At 45.0% G+C, this 20,972-nt stretch overlaps 2 protein-coding genes across 9 annotated transcripts in view; one reads left to right on the top strand and one right to left on the bottom strand.

The window, feature by feature from the left end:
• The window catches only part of REEP1 (receptor accessory protein 1), a 61,983-nt gene extending 43,399 nt beyond the window's left edge, over positions 1–18,584 (top strand). For 2 of the 8 annotated variants that reach the window (XM_010710608.3, XM_010710606.3), the window contains 3 exons: positions 2,925–2,960; positions 10,559–10,698; positions 14,146–18,584. In XM_010710608.3, coding sequence (XP_010708910.1) covers positions 2,925–2,960; positions 10,559–10,698; positions 14,146–14,217 — 248 coding nt within the window. In that variant the 3' untranslated portion in view covers positions 14,218–18,584. Of the gene's footprint in view, positions 1–2,924; positions 2,961–6,665; positions 6,821–10,534; positions 10,699–14,145 lie in introns of those variants that run through there. The other 6 variants (XM_010710607.3, XM_031553240.1, XM_031553238.1 and 3 more) reach the window with 6 other exon arrangements.
• Positions 18,585–19,732: 1,148 nt separating this feature from the next.
• On the bottom strand, positions 19,733–20,967 carry MRPL35 (mitochondrial ribosomal protein L35; the record flags this gene model as incomplete). The annotated part of the gene is made up of 3 exons (XM_010710664.2): positions 19,733–20,004; positions 20,393–20,537; positions 20,939–20,967. Coding segments are annotated over 3 exons (363 nt in total), but the record flags the coding sequence as incomplete, so codon positions are not given.
• Positions 20,968–20,972: the final 5 nt, after the last annotated feature.

Here is a 20,972-nt window from a genome sequence, read left to right as displayed (position 1 = left end):
AGCTGTGAGACTGTGGATAATGGGTCAGTGTCCTGGGAAATTACTGCTGTTGTTTGCCCTCCAAAGTAACTTAAGACACTTTGGAGAGATATAGCAGGAAGCCAAGAGGTGAGGAATTGGAAAGTCCTCAAGTCAGCTTTGCTGCTGAACAAACGGTACCTGGAAGGACAGCCTCACTTAGAACAGTGTGGCAAAGACAAGATTTGGGTCCTTACGTCTAGATTACAATTTGGGTGAATCCCATTCCTTGAGCATTGAAAACACAGCCAGATCTGGTGTGGAACTCGGTGTTACTCATTTCCCATCCTGTTGTATGATTGTGTTTAAGAACAGATGGAATATTTAAAAGAAAGTGATTTCTACAGACAGAGATGGAGAGAGGTTTGCTGCCTTCCTTGCACAGAGACAGCTGAAACTTAGCTCTGTTGGTATGAAAACCCCCACTACCCCAGTGAGCACCAGGAGTGCTTTGGGTTCTGGTTTCACATCCCTGGGAATGCTTCCAAGCCCACCAAGACAACTTTCCTAACACCAGTGGGCTTTGGCTCTGGCCAAAAGCTGGCTGCAGCATTGTGCTGTACTCCAACTCCATTAAATAACCACTCAGCTACTTTCATTTCCATTGCTGTTATTTTTTAAGATGTGACTGGCGCTGCTTAGATTGATTTGTGACTCCCTGAATTTCCTTTTGACAGCAAGCACTGTGTGAAGAGCCTGGCATTTAGTTAGCAGTACCAAATGCAGACACAGCAAAGGTTTATTTTTGTCTGCACAACAGTGTCTTACGAGGCTATGACATAGGATATGCCAGAGTTGCCTTTGAGATAAGGGGAATGAGCCCTACTTTTTGCTGTTTCTCCCATAGTTGCAACCAGCACTCTGGTCAAGGCAGCTGTGCTAGTGCTTGAGCAATAGCTGAGATGCTCAGCGAGCCTTTGGTGCAGACAGCTGAGCCATGGGGCAGGCACCTGAGCTATTCACACCCATCCCACAGAAAGACCGTGCTCCCACACCCAATCTAAAACCACGTGTGGGCAACACAAGAGGCAAAGGCAGCTTTGCTATGACTTGTGTCTGCACAGTGTGTTACACGAAGCGTTACCACTGCTTCTGTGAAGCACATGCACACCTTTCTTCAATGCACGCCAAGGAAACGCAGTGGGCACTCTCCCTATGCATGACAGCCCAGCCACCTGTCCTCTTTATCTCATCTCTCACTTTGCTCTTAGTTCAGCATTTCTCAATTTAGCATCCTGATGATATTATAGCTCTGATGTGTATTCCAACCTGTGCTTTTCCTCGAAGCAGAACTGTCCCTTTCATTTGGGAACTGTAAATGTTGTGGCAGTTCATCATGATAAACAATTGGAAGATCCAGAACAGTGTTTTCAAGTACTTCTCAAGGCAATCCTGTTTTTCTGGCAAATGCCAAATAAACAGATGTGTCTGTATTAACAGTGTGGGGCTTTTGTACTTCTTAACCTTATATTATTGTCTTAAAAGTATCCTGGACAGTGCAGATAAAACTTATTCCCTTCCAATGGCTGGTGAGTGTGACACATGTGACTTGTGGAGTGGGATGGTGGCCACTGTGTCTCAAAGCTCAGTCCCACAGTTGATGCAAACATGTGTCGTGGTTGCTGATGTCTGCTGAAGCTCCCAGTGTGGGCAGGGGGCTGGAAGCCAACCTTTATTTTGGGTAAGCCAGTGAGACATAGTTCAGCAAGCAGCTCTGCATTGCTTGACGGGACATCAATGTCTGGAGGTGACACTGTGAGCCCAGAGTGTCCTACAGAGGCACCATACTCCCCAGACTGAATGCCCTTACTGCTTGAGCTTTCCTGAGGTGGAGGTCATTCTTAACTGGAATGATCTCAAAGCAGAAATATGCGATGTGCTTTCTGACACCCCTCTGTGAGGAGAGAGTCGGGGTTGTTTTTTAGTTTGCTTTTCCAACTTAAGCTCTGAAGGCTTAGCAGGACGGAGAAAAGGTTGGGAAGTATCAGCACTCAGCGTGTGCCAGGATAGCCCTGTCCCCACTGACCAGAAAAGCTCTAGAAACTGCCCATGTACATAAGTTGTATGGTCTCAGAGAGCAAGCCTTCAGAAAATTGAGATTGGTTACCCTCTGTGTAAAGTCAGAGGTTGAAACTATGGAAGAGTTGTCAGTGTCAGCAGTGCAGGGATAATGTTTATTAAAGAAATCACAAACAGCTCAAACCCTTTTAGCTCCAGAAACTCCTTTTATCTGGAGTCACTGGTGCCACTCTGAGGATTAAGTTGGGAAGCTCAAACTAGGAATGGTTTCTAGTTTGTTTTCTAAAGCACAAACAAAGTGAAGCTGTGAAGATAACAGTTTTGTGAACACTTGTGAATCACCTGCTTTTGCATTGAAGGATGCAGTGCAATTCCCTTGATTGTCTGCATTCTTAGTAATCCATTGCAAAACTTCTTCCTATGTTCCTGGTTGAGGAACACCAGGTTTCTGTGAATGTATTTGTTTAGAAGCTGCCTGAGTGTCTGCATCAATGCTTGGAAACATCTCATCAAACTTACAGAAAAGGAAATCCAGGCATGTAGCAATGCAAGCCCCAGTATTGTAACCTGTCTTTACATCACACAACCACTTGTGCTGTGTTGCACATTGCTTATCCAAGCTCCCCTCCTGTCAGGAGTTATTTCTGTTTAGTGATCTGAGAATGGAGCCCAGGAGCTGTATGTACTCTCAGTCTTAGCACACAGCCACGTGAGCTACGTTCTTGGGTCTGTGCTTTGTGATGGTGAGCAGAGACAATCACCTCTATGCAGACAGGAGCCACGAAGCCCTTCTTGGGGCTGTTCAGCAGAGATTTAGAGTTGCTCAGTGCTTTCTGAGAAATGATAGCTTACCCTGATGAGTCCCTAATGCTCAGCTCCTCTTTCAGTGTGCACGTGTTGCTCAGTATGCCGACTCCTCAGAGGTGAGTGCTGGATTTCCTGCACCCTGATATCCACGCATACCTTTTGGGCATGCTTGTGTTCCCCAGCCTGGCTTGCTCCTGCTGATCTTACTCACCAGGTTTCCTAACACCAGGGGAACAAGTAAGGGGACAGCCAGGCTATGAGTGGGTTTGTGAGCCGTGTTGTGTGCTGACAGTAAGTTTTGCAGTGCTGCTCACCTTACTGACCCAAGGCTGGGGAGTTTATCTCTGGAGAAAAACCTCAGTCCTTTCTCTTATAGAGGATGCATTTTATCCCAGTGTCTGATGAAAGGAGGGAGAGGCCTCAGGTTTGGCCATGCCAGAGGATGGGGCTGCCAAACACTTTGTTTAGGGAGGAAGAAGAAATCCAGACGGGCAGCGTCCCGTGTTAGTGGGAGCTGACTTTCATAATTCCTATACACCTCATCTCATGTGCTTTCTGTTTATTTTGTATACTGCAAACAGCCCTAGGGGCTTTGCAGCAGAGGCACTCAGGATCGCAGTGCTGCCGCTGTACTGCAGCCACTGCTGTGAAAACACAGCTGGCTCGTGTCACCTCCAGAGCAGCTGGGTGTGCAGCATTAAAGCCTGGAGGCTGGAGCTCCCAGCCTGACCCTCTGTCTCTTTGCACATTATGTTGGTGGCAAACCAAGCTTCACACACTTGCTTTGTCACCCTCCCTGTTGTGCTGCTGGGGTTGGAACTAGATGATTTACGGTCCCTTCCAACCCAGGCTGTACAATGATCCTATGGTTCTATGATTCTTTTCTAGCTCTTTGCACTTTCACATTTGGGGTGAGCGTGCTGCTGTGCAAGGAAAATGAAGCTTCCTTCAAGTGGTATCTGTTTAAGTAGTCATGAACCCCTTGTACTCACAGTACATTTTATTAGCACCCTTCTAATTTTAGCCTAAACCAATTTTATGGATTTGACTCCTCAGTGTTATTTATAAAATATTCATTGAATCCTGAAGTGCTAAGTAGGCATGAATTAAACCTAGGGAGTTCCTTTAATGATACTACAACAGTAGTCAAACCATCGTGTTTACAAATTGGGCCCAAATTTGTGTACACTTTCCTATTGCTTTATTTTGCTGGGTTTTTTTTCTTAACCCAGTTGCTCTGACTGTGTCAGTCGCAATATGCTGCATCTCATAGAAAGTTCCTTCTGCCCCCACGGGCTGCCCTTTCTCTGTCTCCAAGGCAATGCGTGCATTAATGCACTAGCAGACAATGGTGTGCCCTTTACATGCCCCTTAGTAAGTGCAGCTTTGGTATCTTGGAAGACACGTCCCTGACTATGTAATGTGAATGTTTTTTTCCTCAAAGCTGCAAAGAAAGAAACAAAGTTTGCTTAACTAGACTAAATTGTTCCAATCTATTGGTGCTGATCTTTCTTTCATACCAACTTCTGTGAAGCCAGTTGCAGGATACAAATGTTAGAAGTACTCAGTCCTGAAGAGACTATAACCTAAAAGGGCAGATATTCAAGCCTAACCTCAAGCAGGAAATTAAAGGCTGTCTCAGAGCCTTGATGAGGCCTTTGTGGCAGGAGCAGTTGCCTCAATGTTTTTGCAGGTGAAACTCAAATATCTATCTTAAAACCTCACAGCTCTTAGGAGAGCACAGGCTGGTGGGAGCAAAATGCTGCCCTCCCAGCTCCCTGGGCAATATCCTGAAGGAGGCAGTGGACACAGACAAATTAATTTGGGCCAAACCGGAGGGGGTTCATGAAGATGCAGCCTCCTTATGCCATGGAATGGGCATCTGTACAGAGGCTGAAGGCTACAGTGAGTTCAGTGTGATGCACAGAAGCAAATCATAGAACCATTTCAGTTGGAAGGGGCTTTTAAAGCTTATCTAGTCCAACTCCCCTGCAATGAACAGGGACACCTCCAGCTCCATCAGGAGCTCAGAGCCACCATCCAGCCTGACCTTGAGTGTCTCTAGGGACAGGGCATGCACCACCCTTATTGTAAAAAAACTGTGATCTGTGCTCACAGAACTCTCCCAGGTCTTTACCCAAGTTTCTGACATCTCCTCTATGTTCAAGGCCTGTGGAAAGTCATCCTGAGGATGACGATGGAACAGTGATACAATTACATAAGTGTTCTTTTTCCTCTTCGGGAAGGACAGAGGGAAAACCTTCAGGGATTTGTTTGACTCTTGGCAGTGCCCAGGAAATGCTTAACTGCTGCTCAGTGTTAAACGAGCTTGCCTGGGACTTGCATTTAAGAAATAACTTCTGTGCTCAGTGCTGTTATCTCAATATGTCTTGGATGCTGATGCAAAGACTGTGTGGCATGACTGAGAGGGAGGAACAGTTTTAGACTTTGCAGAGAATAAATATATCTCAAAGATGTTTAAAATTTATTGTGTATCAGGAAAACTGTTATGGCTACACATATCTGAGGGGAAGTTTAATAATGATTTCAGGCAAGGTAAGAAATGTGTAAGGACATTAAAGATAAATGAGACTGGTTTGTCAATGTGACTGATACAGTGACATAAACCTTTAAAACTACAGCTCAGCAGTGACTGCTTAGCTGAGGTGTTTGGTCAGCCATGCACAAGATGTTGCAGCACAAAGCCAGGAGGAGCATTATTTTTCTCCAATAAAATAATGTTGGGCTCTTTCCCACTCGTGACTGTCACCCTGAAGACAAGATCACACAAGCAGCAGAGAGCTCAGCAAAGACCTTAATGGGATGCTCATTTAGTTGTGTTTTAAATCACCTTCCTGGTATACTAGATGTATCCAACTCCTTTTTTGTGGCATGCTGCAAATCACACATGAGATTCTTTTAGCAGAAAGTGTTCTTAACAATGAATTGACGTTTCACCAAGGAAGCTGTTCATTCATCCCTGAACAAAACAATTAAATGGCCTAGGTGACCATTTTGCTTGTAGCCAGTTTTGCTGCTATCTCTTGTGCTAGGGATTTACACACTTCTTAACCTTTTTCTCATTGAGCTTAAAGACCAGACAACCAGTTTCTGTTGCTGTAGGCATTTTATTCCTTAAAGCTTTCTTTTTAAATGCTGAATCATATTTTTATGGGCATAATTTGCATCACTTTCCAGCAGTACTTCTGAATGGCAACTTGGGAGTTTTTAATATTTATTTTAGTAATGTCAGGGAAGGAAAAATTTTCATAGCAAATCAGTAGGTTAAGTACATTTAAGTACATTTCCATTTCAGCAACAAAGTTCAAACATTCATTGTTGTTTAATAAGCTCCAGTTCAACCAAAGATATTCTGAAAGCAACGATGAGAATTTCTGTGCTCTGAAACAATGTTCCTCCCCCTTCTACATCCAAATGTTTTCCCCTAACAGTTTATTCTTTCCTTTTCTCTATGTAAATATTATGGGACTCTGATGTAAGTGTTAAAGATTGCATGAGTTTTCTTCTGAGGTGTTTGGAATAGACTAGTTTTTAACAACTTAATCATTTGTGGGATGTGTTTTCATTAACCAGTGACTTTGTTGATGATGTGAATAGACTTGTTTGCTTTGGTTGCACTTGACTTCAGCTTTGGGAAGATGAGCCTCTGTCTGCCTCTGTTTTGTGGCCCCTTGGCAGTGTTTGCTGGTTGGTTGGTTGGCTGCTTCTAACTTCTTGGTTTGGCAATGAAAACAGTTGGAGAAGTACATGAGTTGGATCAACGTATTTCGGAAATGATGGCAAATTTGTCTTTGTTGCAGGGAAAAGAAGCTGATCGTCATCATATAATAAATATCTGCCCTATTGCTCTTATTAAGTGCTGTGCAAAACTCCTTATATGAAGGATCCCCCAGAAAGACTTAGCTTTGGAGTGACTTCATGTTCCATTACAATAATACAACACCTTGTTTCTGGCTTGTGTAGTCTGTGACTGTGGTTTGTTATATAGTTCCTGAGGAATTACAATGACAGAAGAAAGAAGTGTTGCCTGGGAAAATAAGGGTGTGGGAGGTCCAGCTTCTCGAAGGTATTGGGGTGCTCAGTTCCCCCTGTAACTGTATGTAGGTATCCAAATATTTCTGAGAATCTGCATCAATGTTCTTTGCTCATCTGTAGTTAGTGAGCAAGGTCCTGACCTCTGTTATGCTTCTGTAAACTCATAGGTCTGGACAGTGAAAAGACAGTTCTGCAAGAAGTAGCAGCAGCTTGAGCTTAGGACATGAGCAGTTTCCTCATTTCTGCAATAATTCTACCCCTCTCTGCAAAGGTGTGTAGGCAAAAACATAACAGGTGAAAACACCCAAAAGACACCCAGCTCTGAGATGGGGAGTGAGAGCCTCCTGATGGTGAGAGAGCCAGGGGACAGACCTGGATTTACATGGCCCCTGGATTTACACAACCCCTCCTGGCTGTGAACCAGTCCCAGGTGCCATCAGCTGCTTCCCTGGAGCAGCACACACTGCTGGCTCTGCCACTTTGAGGACATATGATAGTGCCTCTTAGAAACATACAGGAGGTGACTTGAGGCCAAGCACTGTCCTTGAGAAGCCAGCTCCAACTGTATGGTTTGCTCTTTGATGTGCTCCTTCTCCAGGTGCAAAGCTTGGTGTCCCTGAACCCATCTGTTCCCTTTAGGCTTCCATCTCCCTTCCCAGTAGTTCCTCACATCTACCAGTTATTCTGGTTAATTCCCTGCTTTAGTCCTATTTTCTCCACCTGCAGAGAACCTGCTCTGTTGTTGTAGGAAAAGTTAGGTTTTATCTTGTAATTGCCTGGTTCACAAAAAAAAACGACCTCATAGTTGGTGCTCATTCAGCCCTTTGAGATGAGTTGCTTCTGTGATTCTGTGATTCTGGTCTCACAGTAGCACAGTGTTCCACAACAACCATGGGACAAAGCCTGGTACTCCAGGTGGATATGAGGTTGGCACTGTCCATAGTGTAGATGTCTGAGTCAGGATGGGCAGGCAATCCTCCCTTCTCACTCCAGACCTTCTAGGATGTCTGTACTCAAGGTTTGTTCTCATCAGTGCTCAGAAACATACTATGAAAGCCTAGGCTGGACACGTGTATTCCCTCTTCCAGGACAGTGAGGCTGAAGTGAAACTGGTTCCCGTTTGTCTGGGTTTTGGTTCCTCATTCACAGTGAGATAGAGCAGGGGAGAAGTCCTCAGCCCTTCTTCCAGTGGACTTTGCCAACCTCTGCTGCTGGAGTCAAAGCAGTACGTGTCAGCTGGGAGAAGCAGCTCTCCCCAGTCTTCAAAGCAGCAGCCCTGGGGCAGGGACACCGTACCTAGGATGCTGGGGAGCGTGGGAGGCTTGCAGAAGCGTTGGGCTTCTGCTCTGCTGGCTGTGGAGATATAAAACATGAGTGGCAGTGCTGCCTGGACATCTTTTTCATCCTGCACCCAATTCAAGAGAGAATAACGATGGAGAAAGCAACGTCAGCTGGAAAAGTTTGGGACTCCCAGGAGTTATCAAGGGCTCACACTTCCTTCTGTCTTCTTTTGCAGTGGACAGCAGGACAAAGGCCACAGAGCACATTTGCCTGATCCTGTATGTTCTTAACGTCTCATTGCATCTCCACAGTGAATGCTCACATTCTAGTTTTCCATCACCCCTCTGGCATGTCCCCTTCATGTCGTCTTTGCTCCAAGGAAAGCTCTTGGCTCCCCATAGCAGCACAGGGCTGAGGGGTGTCTGTAGGCCTCCACGCAAACCTCAAGGATGCAGTTTCAAGAAGTCCTGACCCAGTTTAACTAACTGGAAACAAACTACCTGATGTCCAGCCTGCAACCCAAATCTGAGGGACCTCTGGAGAGCAGGGCAGCTGGGAGCAGTCATGTGAATTGGTATCAGGGGAGCATTCGGTCTACAGGCTGTGCTTGGGTCGGGCTGTGCTCAAACACTAAACGAGCAGCTTTTAATACAAGCTTGACTCCATTTTTCCTTGGTTTAGAGAGGCACCACAGAGCAGCTCCTGCACCCAAGATGACCTCAGCTAGGCGTCTCTTGGATATCTCACTTCCCAAGTGGAAAGATAAAGTTGTGATTAAAATAAAATCTCCCTAGACTGATTTTGCCAAGTGCTGTAAAGAACATTTAATATTCTCCTTACAGTGTAGTCTTAACACCACAGTCACGTATAGGAAAAAAAACAATAGTTCAGCATTACTCCAGCTCTCTCTGGAATGTGACTGTCAGCTTTTTCAACACAGCTGGGAAGAAGTCAACTTCCAGCTCTTCCTGAAAACCTGTGACAGTGTGTATCAGCCTGCCCATGTGAGTGGTGGCAAAGGGAAGAGACACGGGGTTAGCAGCCAGAGGACAGTGTGCAGTGTACCCTGAGCTTGTCTCACAGTGTTCAGCTCCCAACGTGAATTTGGCACTGGAGAGAGCCCTGGTGACCTGCCTGTGACTGGTGTTGCTGTAGCCAAATCACTTGCCCTTTGTGTCTCCATTTTCCAACTGAGAACTGTTTGGGAATCCAGTTTTGGGGGTTTATTTTGTGTGTGCTTCAAGGATCTAAATGGATGAATAATAGTCAGATATTGAAGAATCCTCTTTCTGTAGTGTTTGGTCCAGCAGAGTGTTACAGTCAGGCTGAGAGAAGAAATGTAGAATGTTATTTCTATGTGTGTTTATAAAACAGCCCAAGTAGAGTCAATAATTGTCATCTAAGCACTCAACACTTAAACTCTCGTTTTCCACATGTGTTTTAGAATGAAAAAAAGCACAACTGTCAGTTAAACTAAGAAAGACCCAGCCCTGCTGATAAGAAACTCTGCAGAAATACAGGGACCTTAGTCACCTGGGTGTCCCTTCTATAGCTCTTGCTTTGATCTGGCTATTGAAAATACCATCTTGTTTCACTTGTTTCATCTGAGTTTGAGGCAGCAAATGAATGGTGGTGTACAACATGACCAGTCCCATAAAGATTGTGTTATAAATCACAAGAGTAGAAGCCACCAAGCAGACATTAGTGATGTATAGTCATGGACTCATATTCTGCCTTCGGTGGCATTAACAGTCTGTAAGACTTACTCTAGCATGACAGAAGAAGAATTTTCCCCACTCTGGTCTCACAACGCACCCCTACTGAGAGTCTCTTCAATGCCTGTTGAAGTTTTTGTTTAACTTCACTGGATCCTGGACTGGGCTCTTGGCTTGGGCTCTCTCAGCTTCAAGTCAGTGCTTCAAGTCATGCTTCATTTCCCAGCAAACTGTCTCCATACTGTCCACAGGGCTTCAGCACTCATTGGGTGCTTTCCAGAGGACACTCTTACATGTGGTAGATGTAGAAACTGGGGATATAATTGGCAATTCAAGAAATCAGCTATTTAATTTATTCCTGAGCCTAACAAACAAACAAAAATCTTTCTAGAGACAACCTCCAGAACACCAGGCTGTAAATTTAGTCTAAATTCTGCATAGAATAATCCAAGAGCTTACAATGGCTTTGCAACCACGATCCTTTTCATTTCTAACACAACAGCTGCTATTAGTGGAGTGTGAAGTGTGAACCTTCTGTCTATTAATCCCTGGAAGATGCATGGGTTTGCAGTGAAGTGGAGCTTGGTGGAATGTGAATCAAATCACTGATCTTCCTCATCCTTTGTCTTTATATTTAGACCATAAATGGCCATGTTAAATAGATGTGAACGATAAATATGAAAAGCCACGTGAGGCAAACTGTGAAATGAAAGACTCTGTGTTCTCAGATGATGAAGAGAACGATTTATTGGATAGTGCATCCATGAACAAAAGGCCTAAAAAGAAGGATCAACCCCTTGAGGTACTTTCATACTGTCAAGGTTCCTCCTTCTGTTAAGTTCTTTGAGTATTTGAATGAACACCTCTTTGGCCTAACAAGACTGAATCCAAAAGCAGCACTCTTCTGGTCTTTCAGGGGTGGGTCTTGTTATGAGAACACTCAATTTCCTACACATGTGGTTTCCCTGATAGAAATTCGAATCTATGCCTGTGGAAATAATAATTGCACGGAGCTTCAGAGTTGGATTTTGAGTAGCAAAACTTGGATCTAGCTCTAGACCACATGCTAATGTGGAGGTATTTCAATGTGAGGATTTGGATATCAACCACTGGCTAATTTTTCCTGTCTGTAGCTGAAAATGTATTTGCTTTCCTGAGGCAGAGTGTTTGTGGGTAGAACAGCCAGCACCCGTAGCCAGAGAGCTCAGAGCTCAAACCCTCTGCACCTGGCCAAACCACACCAACACCAGCAGTGGTTCTACTGCTGACTCCATGATTTCAGTAGGTTTTGAATCACTGTATTAAAAACTGTGATTTAATTTGCTACACAAAAAGAAAACAAACAAACAAACAAACAAAAAAACTAAAGGAGACACAGATCTCACACTGCAGTCTGACAAAAGCAATTTTAGCAACATTTTGTTATGGAGGAATTACAACCTCTGCATGAGATGCTGTAGACAAGGCTTCCTTCCAAATCTGGGCAGTGAGGAACAGCCACGTCTAGCAGCTCAAATGTTGCTCTCAGATTGCAACCAGCAGGTCTCCACCCTGGGGTAGCTGGGTTCGTTTCTCTTTCCCCAAGCCAGGGAGAGCAGGAGTGGTGTGGTTGTGGTGTGGCTAGTAGTTATCCACGTCCTTCTAGCGGGCTGTTGTAGCTCTGGTGGCTCTCACCAAAAGCTTGCTATGGTTAGGTGCAGTCTCTGTAGCTACTCTCAGAGCTGTTAAGTGGCCTTCCAAGGAACTATTCATTCCTGATTTCAAGTGTTTACTGAGCAGTTGATGGGTGCTTTAAGAGCAGTCTAGCTTCTCAGAGTGCAGCCTCTCCCGAGCAATACTTACTGCTCAGGTTGTCAGGCTGTGTTGCAGAGCTCCTGGCTTACAGATAGCAGCTCTAAGCCAGCAACTTGGAGTCTGAGTGGATCTATGGATCTGGGCAGGATTCCTCACTGTCGTACACAGCAACTTTTTTCCTCCTGTCAGCTCATGGCTTAGACAGATGTGCTCTTCATTGGTTAAAAAGATGGCTGGCGGAATGGGCCCACAGAATGGTGATGAGTGGAGTTAAATCCAGCTGGTGACCAATCACCACAGCCCTGTTTAATAGCTTTATTGATGACTGGACAAGAGGGCACCCACAGTAAGTTTGCAGACAACACCAAGATGGGAGGAAGTGTTGATCTGCCTGAGGGTTAGAAAACCTTCCAGAGGGACCTTGATAGGCTGGGTAGCTGGGCTGAGGCCAGCTGTATGAGGTTCAACAGGACCAAGTGCTGGGTTCTGTGCTTTGGTCACAATAACCTCCATGCAGTGCTACAGGCTTAGGGCAGAGTGGCTGGAAGGCTGCATGGAGGAAAAGCATCTTGGGATGTTAGTTGACAGCCATCTGAACATGAGCCAGCAGTGTGCCCAAGAGGCAAAGAAGGCCAATGGCATTCTGGCTTGTATCAGAAATAGTGTTGCCAGCACAAGGAGGGAAACGATCATCCCTCAGTACTGAGAACTGGTAAGGCTGTATCTCAGGTGCTGTGATCAGTGTTGGGCCCCTCACTATGAGAACGACAGGGAGGCCCTGGAGCGTGTCCAGAGAAGTGCAATAAACAAGTCTTATGGGGAGCAGCTGAGGGGGCTGGGATGGTTCAGTCTGGAGAAGAGCAGGCACAGGGGAGACCTTACTGCTCTCTGCAACTCCCTGAAAGGAGATTGCGGTGTAGTGAGGGTTGGCCTCTTCTCCCACGTTAACAGTGATGGGACAAGAGAGAATGGCCTCAAGTTGCATCAAGGGAGGTTCAGGTTGGATATTAAGAAAAATTTCTTCTCCCAAAGAGTGGTGATGCATTGGCACAGGCTGCTCATGGAGGTGGTGGAGTCACTGTCCCTGGAGCTGTTCAGAGAACTGTGGAGATGTGGCACTGAGGGACATGGTTAGTGGGCATGATGGGGGTAGGTTGGGGGTTGGACTAGATGATCTAAGAAGTCTTTTCCAACCTTAATGGTTCTATGATTCTCTGTTAGACATGCCTTTCTGGATACAGCCATCTTACCCTGATTGTTTGTGCTTTTGGGGACTCAGAGTGGGGTAAAAGATCAGGCTTGGAAGCAGGATGGAATCTGAACATAACCTCCCTGTGATCTTGTTCCCTACCTGTATGAATATTTGTACCTTTTGTATCACAAGAATGTGGAAATACAGCATGGTCTTGGATTGGACAGTCCTATAAAATATAAATGACTAAGTCTTCATTTACAAATGGTAAGAACCTGTCATAGTCTTCCAGGTAAATAGGTTTATGCTGTTAATGAAAACAAAGCTTGGATTTTCCTGAAAACGAAGTAGAAGAGCTTAGCAGGCCTTGCAGTGTTATCTACCGTGCTTTGCTAGGTTTCCACATAGAGAATTTGTGCTCCTTTGTAACATGTGGTAACCACTTCTTGTTGTGAATCTGTTGAGCCCCAGTGCCATACCAAAGCTCTGCAGAGTGAATTATGCAATGCAGATGAGGTTGGTGGGGTTTTTTGTTTGTTTTTTTTGTTGGCCTTGCTAGGTAGTTTCTGTCTCAGTCAGTTCAGTCTGGAGAGTGGAGCTAATCAGAGTAAACCAATCATGGAATTGACCTGGCTTCTCTTGGGCATTCCATGGTTCTCCTGGGCAGATTTGCCTGGTGGTCTTTCTATACATTTCCATGCTTAAGGGCTCCTTTTCAAAGCTGTCCTCATCAGCTGGCTGCAAGGCGGAATTCCAATAGTCCTCATGTGAAATAATTTCAACAAATTCTACCCAGGCTCTCAAGCAAGAGCACAGTGTGTTTCACAATGGTGACCCCTTCTGCTTCAGGATGCCCCAAGGTACTCACAACTGGGCTGGACCCTGCAAGGTGGCTGGGAAACAGCAGTGGGCTTCCTGCCACCAGTTTGCTGTCTTGAGCTGATGGCCAATGCAAATTGCACCAATTTCTCCTGTCTGCTTTGACCTTTGTGTTACTGGCAGTATTTGGCCATGACCTTAGTTAATGACAGAGCGGTAGGTGGTGTAACCTAGGTAAGGGCCCATGATGGTTCTCTTCAACCATTTTATTGGTTTATCCTCAACTGATCCTTCATTAACAATCTTGAGGGCCAGAATGGGCTTCTCTCTTTCTTCATGGCAGAGACGGGATCACTACCACAGAAGTGCCACAAAGGTGAGTTTTAAGGAAAGAAAGAAAGAATTTCCTATTAACTAATGAAGTTTTCTCTTGCTTTTCTGCAGGCACCGCCTAGGACCCTTAGACCTCGCATCAGGAAGAAAAGTACCTCGTCCTCTGCCACTGAAACAATGTGAGTGCAATGAGCCAATAGCACCAAGATCCACAGAATGTCTCTCTTCTGCCTTAAAGAGCTACTCGTTAATAATGTAGGAAACAGCAGTGGGATGGATGTGCTTTGATGTACAGCGTTGTAGACATGGCCTTCCTCGCTCCTGTCTCTGTACCCTGTTCCAAGCTTCTCGCGTTTGTCAGCAACATGGTTAGGACAGTCTGACAGACACCTGCAGATGAAGAGTTCTTGTTTTGTTTGCAGTGTATCCCCACTCACGCTAATCCTGTAAGGCTGTACATTTACAATTCTCATTGTGTCTGCATAGCTCTAGCTCTGTGAATGCACAGCAACAACAAAAATAATCAGTTGCTCGTGATGATACTCGACAGTGTATTTATTTATCATTAAAGAAGTGGATTTGCAGAAGCCATGGATTTCTCTTGCCTCTCTTCCTCCTCAAGCCTGTGAATGATGTAACAAATGCCTGAGTGCTTTAGCTGTTTGAAAATGTCCAAGACTTATTAGGAAAAGCTGAGCTGTAATGCTGTTTCTGCAAGTGGATCAAATGTATTCTGATTAAATCATTGTGCTAAAAGGACACAGAGACAGAACTTAGGATGAGGAAGAGATGTGCAAGAGAAAATGATTGGTTTCAACAATGTAATGAAAGGGGAGTCTTAAATTTTGATCATCCTGAGCCAGGAGAATATTGTGTGGAAAATGATGGCGGCTACAAAACTGGATCGTATCGCTTGTGGCAAATGTTCTACTGGCAGTTCTGAAGTATGAGCAAGGCAGTCGTGTAGTAGCTGCAGCAGCACATCAGAATTGCTTTAGTGACTTGCTTCCAGGGGAAAATGAACCGTTCTCCCCTAACAATACCAGTCCCAGCGTTCTGCTTTCCTGGTGTGGTGCTGGAGTTTTCCTTACACGAGCAGAGCAGGACGCTGGGGCTCAGCTGCTTTTTGAGGCCTGGAGTTTTGCCTGTAGCATGGAGTTTGGTTAGAATCACGAGAACCAGGTGGAGTGTTGTATTTGTATCCGTATATAAATGAGAGATATAAAAGAAGAGGAAGATGTTGTAGGGTTTGTGTATTTGTGCTTCAAGTTGGTGTCTCTTGTAAGTGTTAAGCATGTGAAATTCACACATAAGTTAATTACGTGGCCCTTTGTGTTTGCTCTTGGACCTATCTCATAGAGTAGAAAACCATTTAGCATTACATACATGGAACATGCCCTCACTGATGAGTGACGGGCCGGAACCCGAGTAGTACGATTCACCTAGCTGAGGTGCAGCAGCCTGGGATGCCAGTAGCCGGTTGGAGTGTATCAGGCTCAGAGATAAATCTGAAGTGGCCTTTAAAACCTTTTCTCTGCCAGATATGCATCAGCAGCCTAGCTGTCCCTGCCTGATGCATCCTCGAGGTCTCCCCAGAGCTTCCTATGCATGTGGGGAAGAGAGAAATAACCCATGTGTGCACACTGATGTTTATCCGACCTGGCTAGGAAGTGGAAAAAGCAAGCAGGTATTTCCTGAGTCTGCCACGATGTTTGGCCCCATTATCTGAGAACTGTGTTTCCTTTACTCGTGCTAATTCAATTGTATTTTCCAATGGGTAAGAAAGAAGAAGCCTTCAGAAAATACATTGAAAAGAAGCAAATATTAATAGCAGTTACAGAAGAGTCAGTCCTTATAAGATACTCAGCAAATGCTTGGAGGAGCTAAGCTTGTGTGTTTTATTTTGAAGCAGCTTTAAAGTTTGTTTGATTTATTTTGGCAAATATTAAAAAGAAATAGCAAAACTGCCTGCAGTGTTAGCAGAAATGAGATCCTGTTGCAAGCAAGCTGTGTTTCCCTGCTATGCAATAGGTTGCCATAAGAGAAAAAGCTGACAAGTTTGCACTCAATTATGCCAAAAAACCCCCACGAAACATAGAGCCACATAACAGCTGATAAATTTTATTCTCAGACATGCTGTATTAACATTGATTCTCACTAAAATTATTAAATGTGTCTAATCTGCTGTTTTACTGTAAACTTGACTGTTTGGATTTTCTTAAGTGCTGAGGTGAAATTGTTGACAAGGGAGTTGCCTTATATCTCTCCAAACATTCAGTGTATAAATGAGAAAAATAAACCTTTTCATATCTCTGGCAAAAATGTATTAATTTATCAACGGAGCTGTATATTTGTGTATAGATAGACAAGAAATGTGAATGCTGACCCACGTCCACTTTGTGCTGTAGTGTTCTGTGTACAGAAGAGAACGGTCATTTGCTTTTGATTCCTCGTTTTCCACACACAGGTTGTTTACAGGTGTTGCCCCAATTCTGTCATTTCACCCTGCGGCTATTTGCATTTATTTAAAATAAACATCAGACGTGAAGTCTTTTGTTGCACTTTTTCTCTGCCACGGGAACGAGCTGATTCAGCAAGCCGCCTTCCTGCACTGATGCTGACCCCTCGTGGCAAAGGGTTTGCAGAACGTGATCAGAGGACTCACAGACGGTGGCTTCTTCAGCGCATAGGGATGGGAAGCAATTCTTCTCTTCCTCCCAGCTCAGGCTCAGGGCTGCAGCCCGGCTAACAGCTTGCAGATTGCTTCTCCTAAAAGCAAGCCACCTTGCAGCCAAGATCTTCAAGATCTGGGATTCCCCAGCTTAAGAGAAGTACGGATATAGGGACCTGTCAGGCAGCAGGCTCCACCAGCAGTCCTGCAGGCTGGCAGACACCTCCTGACTTAGCAGAGATGGGCTGGAGAATGTAACCCTGAAGAGAATAGAATGGAATAGTTCAGTTGGAAGGGACCCACAAATACCATCAATCCAACTGCCTGACCTCTGCAGGCTACCCAAAAGTTAACGCGTGGCATCAAGAGCATTATCCAAATGCCTCTTGAATGCTGGCAGGCTTGGGGTATCAGCCACCCCTTGAGGAAGCTAAAGTTCCTTTATCTGACTTCTCATGGTACAGAAATGTTTCCCAGTGCCCAGCCCTGGCATAGCTCTGTGCCATTCCTCTTCTGCCACCAGTTCCCAGGAAGGAGCAGAGCCCAGCACCTCGCTCTGCTTCTCCTCCCCAGGGCGCTGCAGGGAGCACTGAGGTCACCTCTCAGCCTCTTCTCCAAGGCTCGACACCCCCAGTGCCCTCAGTCTCCTCACAAGATGTGCCTCCAGCCCTGCTACCAGCTTTGGTGCCTCCTCTGAATGCTTCCAAGTGCTTTAACATCCTTTCTGTGCTGTGCAGGCCAGAACTGCAAGCAATATTCAAGATGAGGCTGCACCAAAGCTAAATACAGGAGGAGAATCACCTCTCTTGACCTGCTGGCTGTGTTCTGTTTAATGCATCCCAAAATACATTCAGCTCTTGGCTGCACGCTGCTGGCTTGTGCTGAGCCTGCTTCAAATAGGTCAGCCCTAGAAAATACAGCTTTTAACCAGCACAAGGAACATGCATTACTTTAAGTTGATGCTGAAAGGAAGGAAACTGCATCTGGTCTGTGGTAAATGAGTCTGTAAGTTCACCAAGTGCACCATAAACACACCTCAGTTATGAACACAGTAAGTTCAGAGCAGCTCAGTGCAGTCCCCATGCCTTCATTCTTGCTGTTGTGGCCAGTGTCAGTGCAGTCAGTGCTCAGCAATCACTGAATCAGGATCACATCAGCTAGAAAGACTTCATGTATCACCACCAGTCGCCTTGCAATAATCCCACACTAATCTAAATTGTGTAAATGCAAACCCAGCACAGCCAGAAAAGGAAAATCAGGTTATTTATTCTTAATGAGGAGAAAGCTGCTTGGGGAGATCCAACACCCCCTAGCCTCATGTAAACAACCTGCTGCCTCTGACTGCTCTCTGAAGTGCTCTCACGTAGCGATGAAACCCCTGTACTTGTGACAGTGCTCGTTAATCACTTTAGTGATTAGTCGCCTTTTGGTGTTCGTTTTGGGTACCTGTTATGCACCTGGCACTGTACTTGAAATAGAGAACACCGTGTTGGGAGTTGTGTTATACAGACTATTTAAGGATCATCACTGTGCACCTCACGTGATTCCTTTCCTGTGATCAGTAGAAGAGATGGGATGAAATGATAGATGCGATGCCTCACAAGAATGACAAGAGTATTGCAGAGGTGGATGTTTTGCTGGTTTTGTTATACTGCTTGATATATATCTTGAATAAAGTCTTAATCTTTTCTTTAAGAAAAATCAAAACAACTTTAGTCTGTTCAATGTATCTGGCAGGCCAGAATCATTCCTTTGATTGCTGTATTATTTTTAATCTCACTTTTGGCTGTGTATATAGATGTACTCACTAAGTGCTGCATGTCCTTCACAACTTTTCTGTATGATGAACTGGAAAAAATACAGCTACTGAACACTCTGAGTAACCAGTGAATTCATTGACATACGACAGCCTTGTGCAGCAAACCATCTCTTACTATTACAGATGGCTCGGGAGCTGATAAATAGGGACTACCTAAATAATAATGGGCTCATTTCTAGCAGATGTGTTCAAACTGCTGCTGAAAGGAACTGCTTTACACATACTTAAGTCACCGGTTTTGTAGAGAAAGCCTCTAACCTAGCCCTTTGAAAGTGAAAGCAGACCAGTTACATGACAGCTTACATTGCAAAAGGACCCTCTAATAAATCCTTAGCCTTGTTTCAGCTGTGCATGCAAACTGAGATGTAAAACAGACTGCTTGAGACCTCATTGTGGCCTTCCAATATTTGAAGTGAGTGCATAAACAGGAGGGGATACAACTGTTTACAGGGATGGCTAGGGATAGGACAAGGGATAGGACAAGGGGGAATGGTTTTAAACTGAGACAGGGGAGGTTTAGGTCAGATATTAGGAGGAAGTTTTTCGCTCAGAGGGTGGTGAGACACTGGAACAGGTTGCCCAAGGAGGCTGTGGATGCCCCATCCCTGGAGGCATTCAAGGCCAGGCTGGATGTGGCTCTGGGCAGCCTGGTCTGCTGGTTGGTGACCCTGCACATAGCAGGGGGTTGGAACTGGATGATTATTGTGGTCCTTTTCAACCCAGGCTATTCTATGATTCTATAATGGTGTAAGGACTCAGCGAATCAACTCCACTACTCAAAAACCAACAAAAGACACAAAATTGAGTCCTATAAGGAAGGTTCTGTTAAGAAATTTGGCTAATGCCTCTAAGTTAGCAAAGCTGCACATAACTGTGGTGCGAACACGGAAACAGGGCAAGAGTTTGCATGGTACAATAACAGGCAGCAACACTGGAATCCCTCTCTCCTCTCTTCCCATGCCCCAGGAAGGTTCCATGTAGTGAGCTACCAAGAAGCAGAGAGATAAAGAATACCCTTAAGTTAAACATGATCCTTTTAACAAAATTCAAGATTAAATATGTTTAATTATTCACTGATTTTTAGTAATGTTTAGACTGTATTCATCCACAAACATTATGTTAAACACAATCGTAGGAAACCACCAGACATCTGAACAAGTAGGTGACAAGTCATCACTGCCAAGCAAAACACAAGTTGCTCCTCAAAGTAATCTTTAATATTCCTTTATTTTGGGCCATAGTTCTGAGCAGATGAGATGCATGTGTTTATTTATAAAATAATTAAAGATTCCTACACAGAAAGATTTGTGCGGTTGTGATATTTCTGGTAGGGATCATCAACATACCAATTTCTTCTTTTCCAGAAAGAAGTGGTCATCTTATCCAGGAGTTTACATTGTGTTCTGTTGCACAACACAAACTCTCTCAAGCGCTTCTTCTGGGCAGTAGACTTCTTCCACAATTTCTTCTTGTAACCAGACTGCCAGAAGGAAATACACAGTGAGTTGCTGCCAATACACACATATTGCAATACCCATGAGCAAACTAGCACAAATCCCCCCTTTCAGGAAGTGCAGGAGATGCACATCTCCATACCAGCTCTGCCTATCAGAACAAAAGCAACAAATCATAGAATGGCCTGCGTTGAAAAGGACCACAACACTCATCCAGTTCCAACCCCCTGCTATGTGCAGGGTCACCAACCAGCAGACCAGGCTGCCCAGAGCCACATCCAAGTCTGGCCTTGAATGCCTCCAGGGATGGGGCATCCACAGCCTGCTTGGGCAACCTGTTGCAGTGCATCACCACCTTCAATGAGCCCACTGTTTTAAATAGGTTTATAATACCAGAACAAAACAAAATCATACCTTTCTCCTAACCCAAAGACCACTGTGCAGTCGGAGAAACCTCTTAACAACAGCTTTCACAGTCTTCCTCTTTCCCTTCCGTAGACTACAATAAGTGAGGGGCCTCACGGGCTGCTGAAGTATGTTTGGAAGAAGAGGTGTGAGTCTGAAGACGACAGAAGGAAGAGGTAATGCAACAAGAATGTAAATGTGGTTAAATGCTAAACTGTAAACACTCAGCTGTACTATATTCAGAAGTTATTTGGAGCATATATCTGGATTTGTTTAGCTTGGAGAAGGGTCTGGGAGACCTCACTGCAGCCTTCCAATACTTGAAGGGAGCTTACAAGCAGGAGAGGGACTGACTTTCTACATGGTGTGATAATGGCAGGTCGGGAGTGAGTAACAAAATAAGGGTGAATAATAAAAAATCTAAGAGAGGGGAGATTGAGGTTAGATGCTAGGAGGACGTGCCCTGCCCAGAGGGCGGCGATGCTCTGGCACTGCTGCCCATGGAGCTGCGGTGCTCAAGGCGGGGTCGGATGGGCGGCACGGCCGGCCCCGTACCTGCTGAGCAGCGCGGAGCCCCCGCCGGACACGA

This window comes from Meleagris gallopavo, chromosome 4 (assembly GCF_000146605.3).
Source record: "Meleagris gallopavo isolate NT-WF06-2002-E0010 breed Aviagen turkey brand Nicholas breeding stock chromosome 4, Turkey_5.1, whole genome shotgun sequence".
NCBI classification, from domain to species: domain Eukaryota; kingdom Metazoa; phylum Chordata; class Aves; order Galliformes; family Phasianidae; genus Meleagris; species Meleagris gallopavo.
Note: the sequence above shows the minus strand (reverse complement) of the source record. Positions and strands in the feature narration are given on the sequence as shown.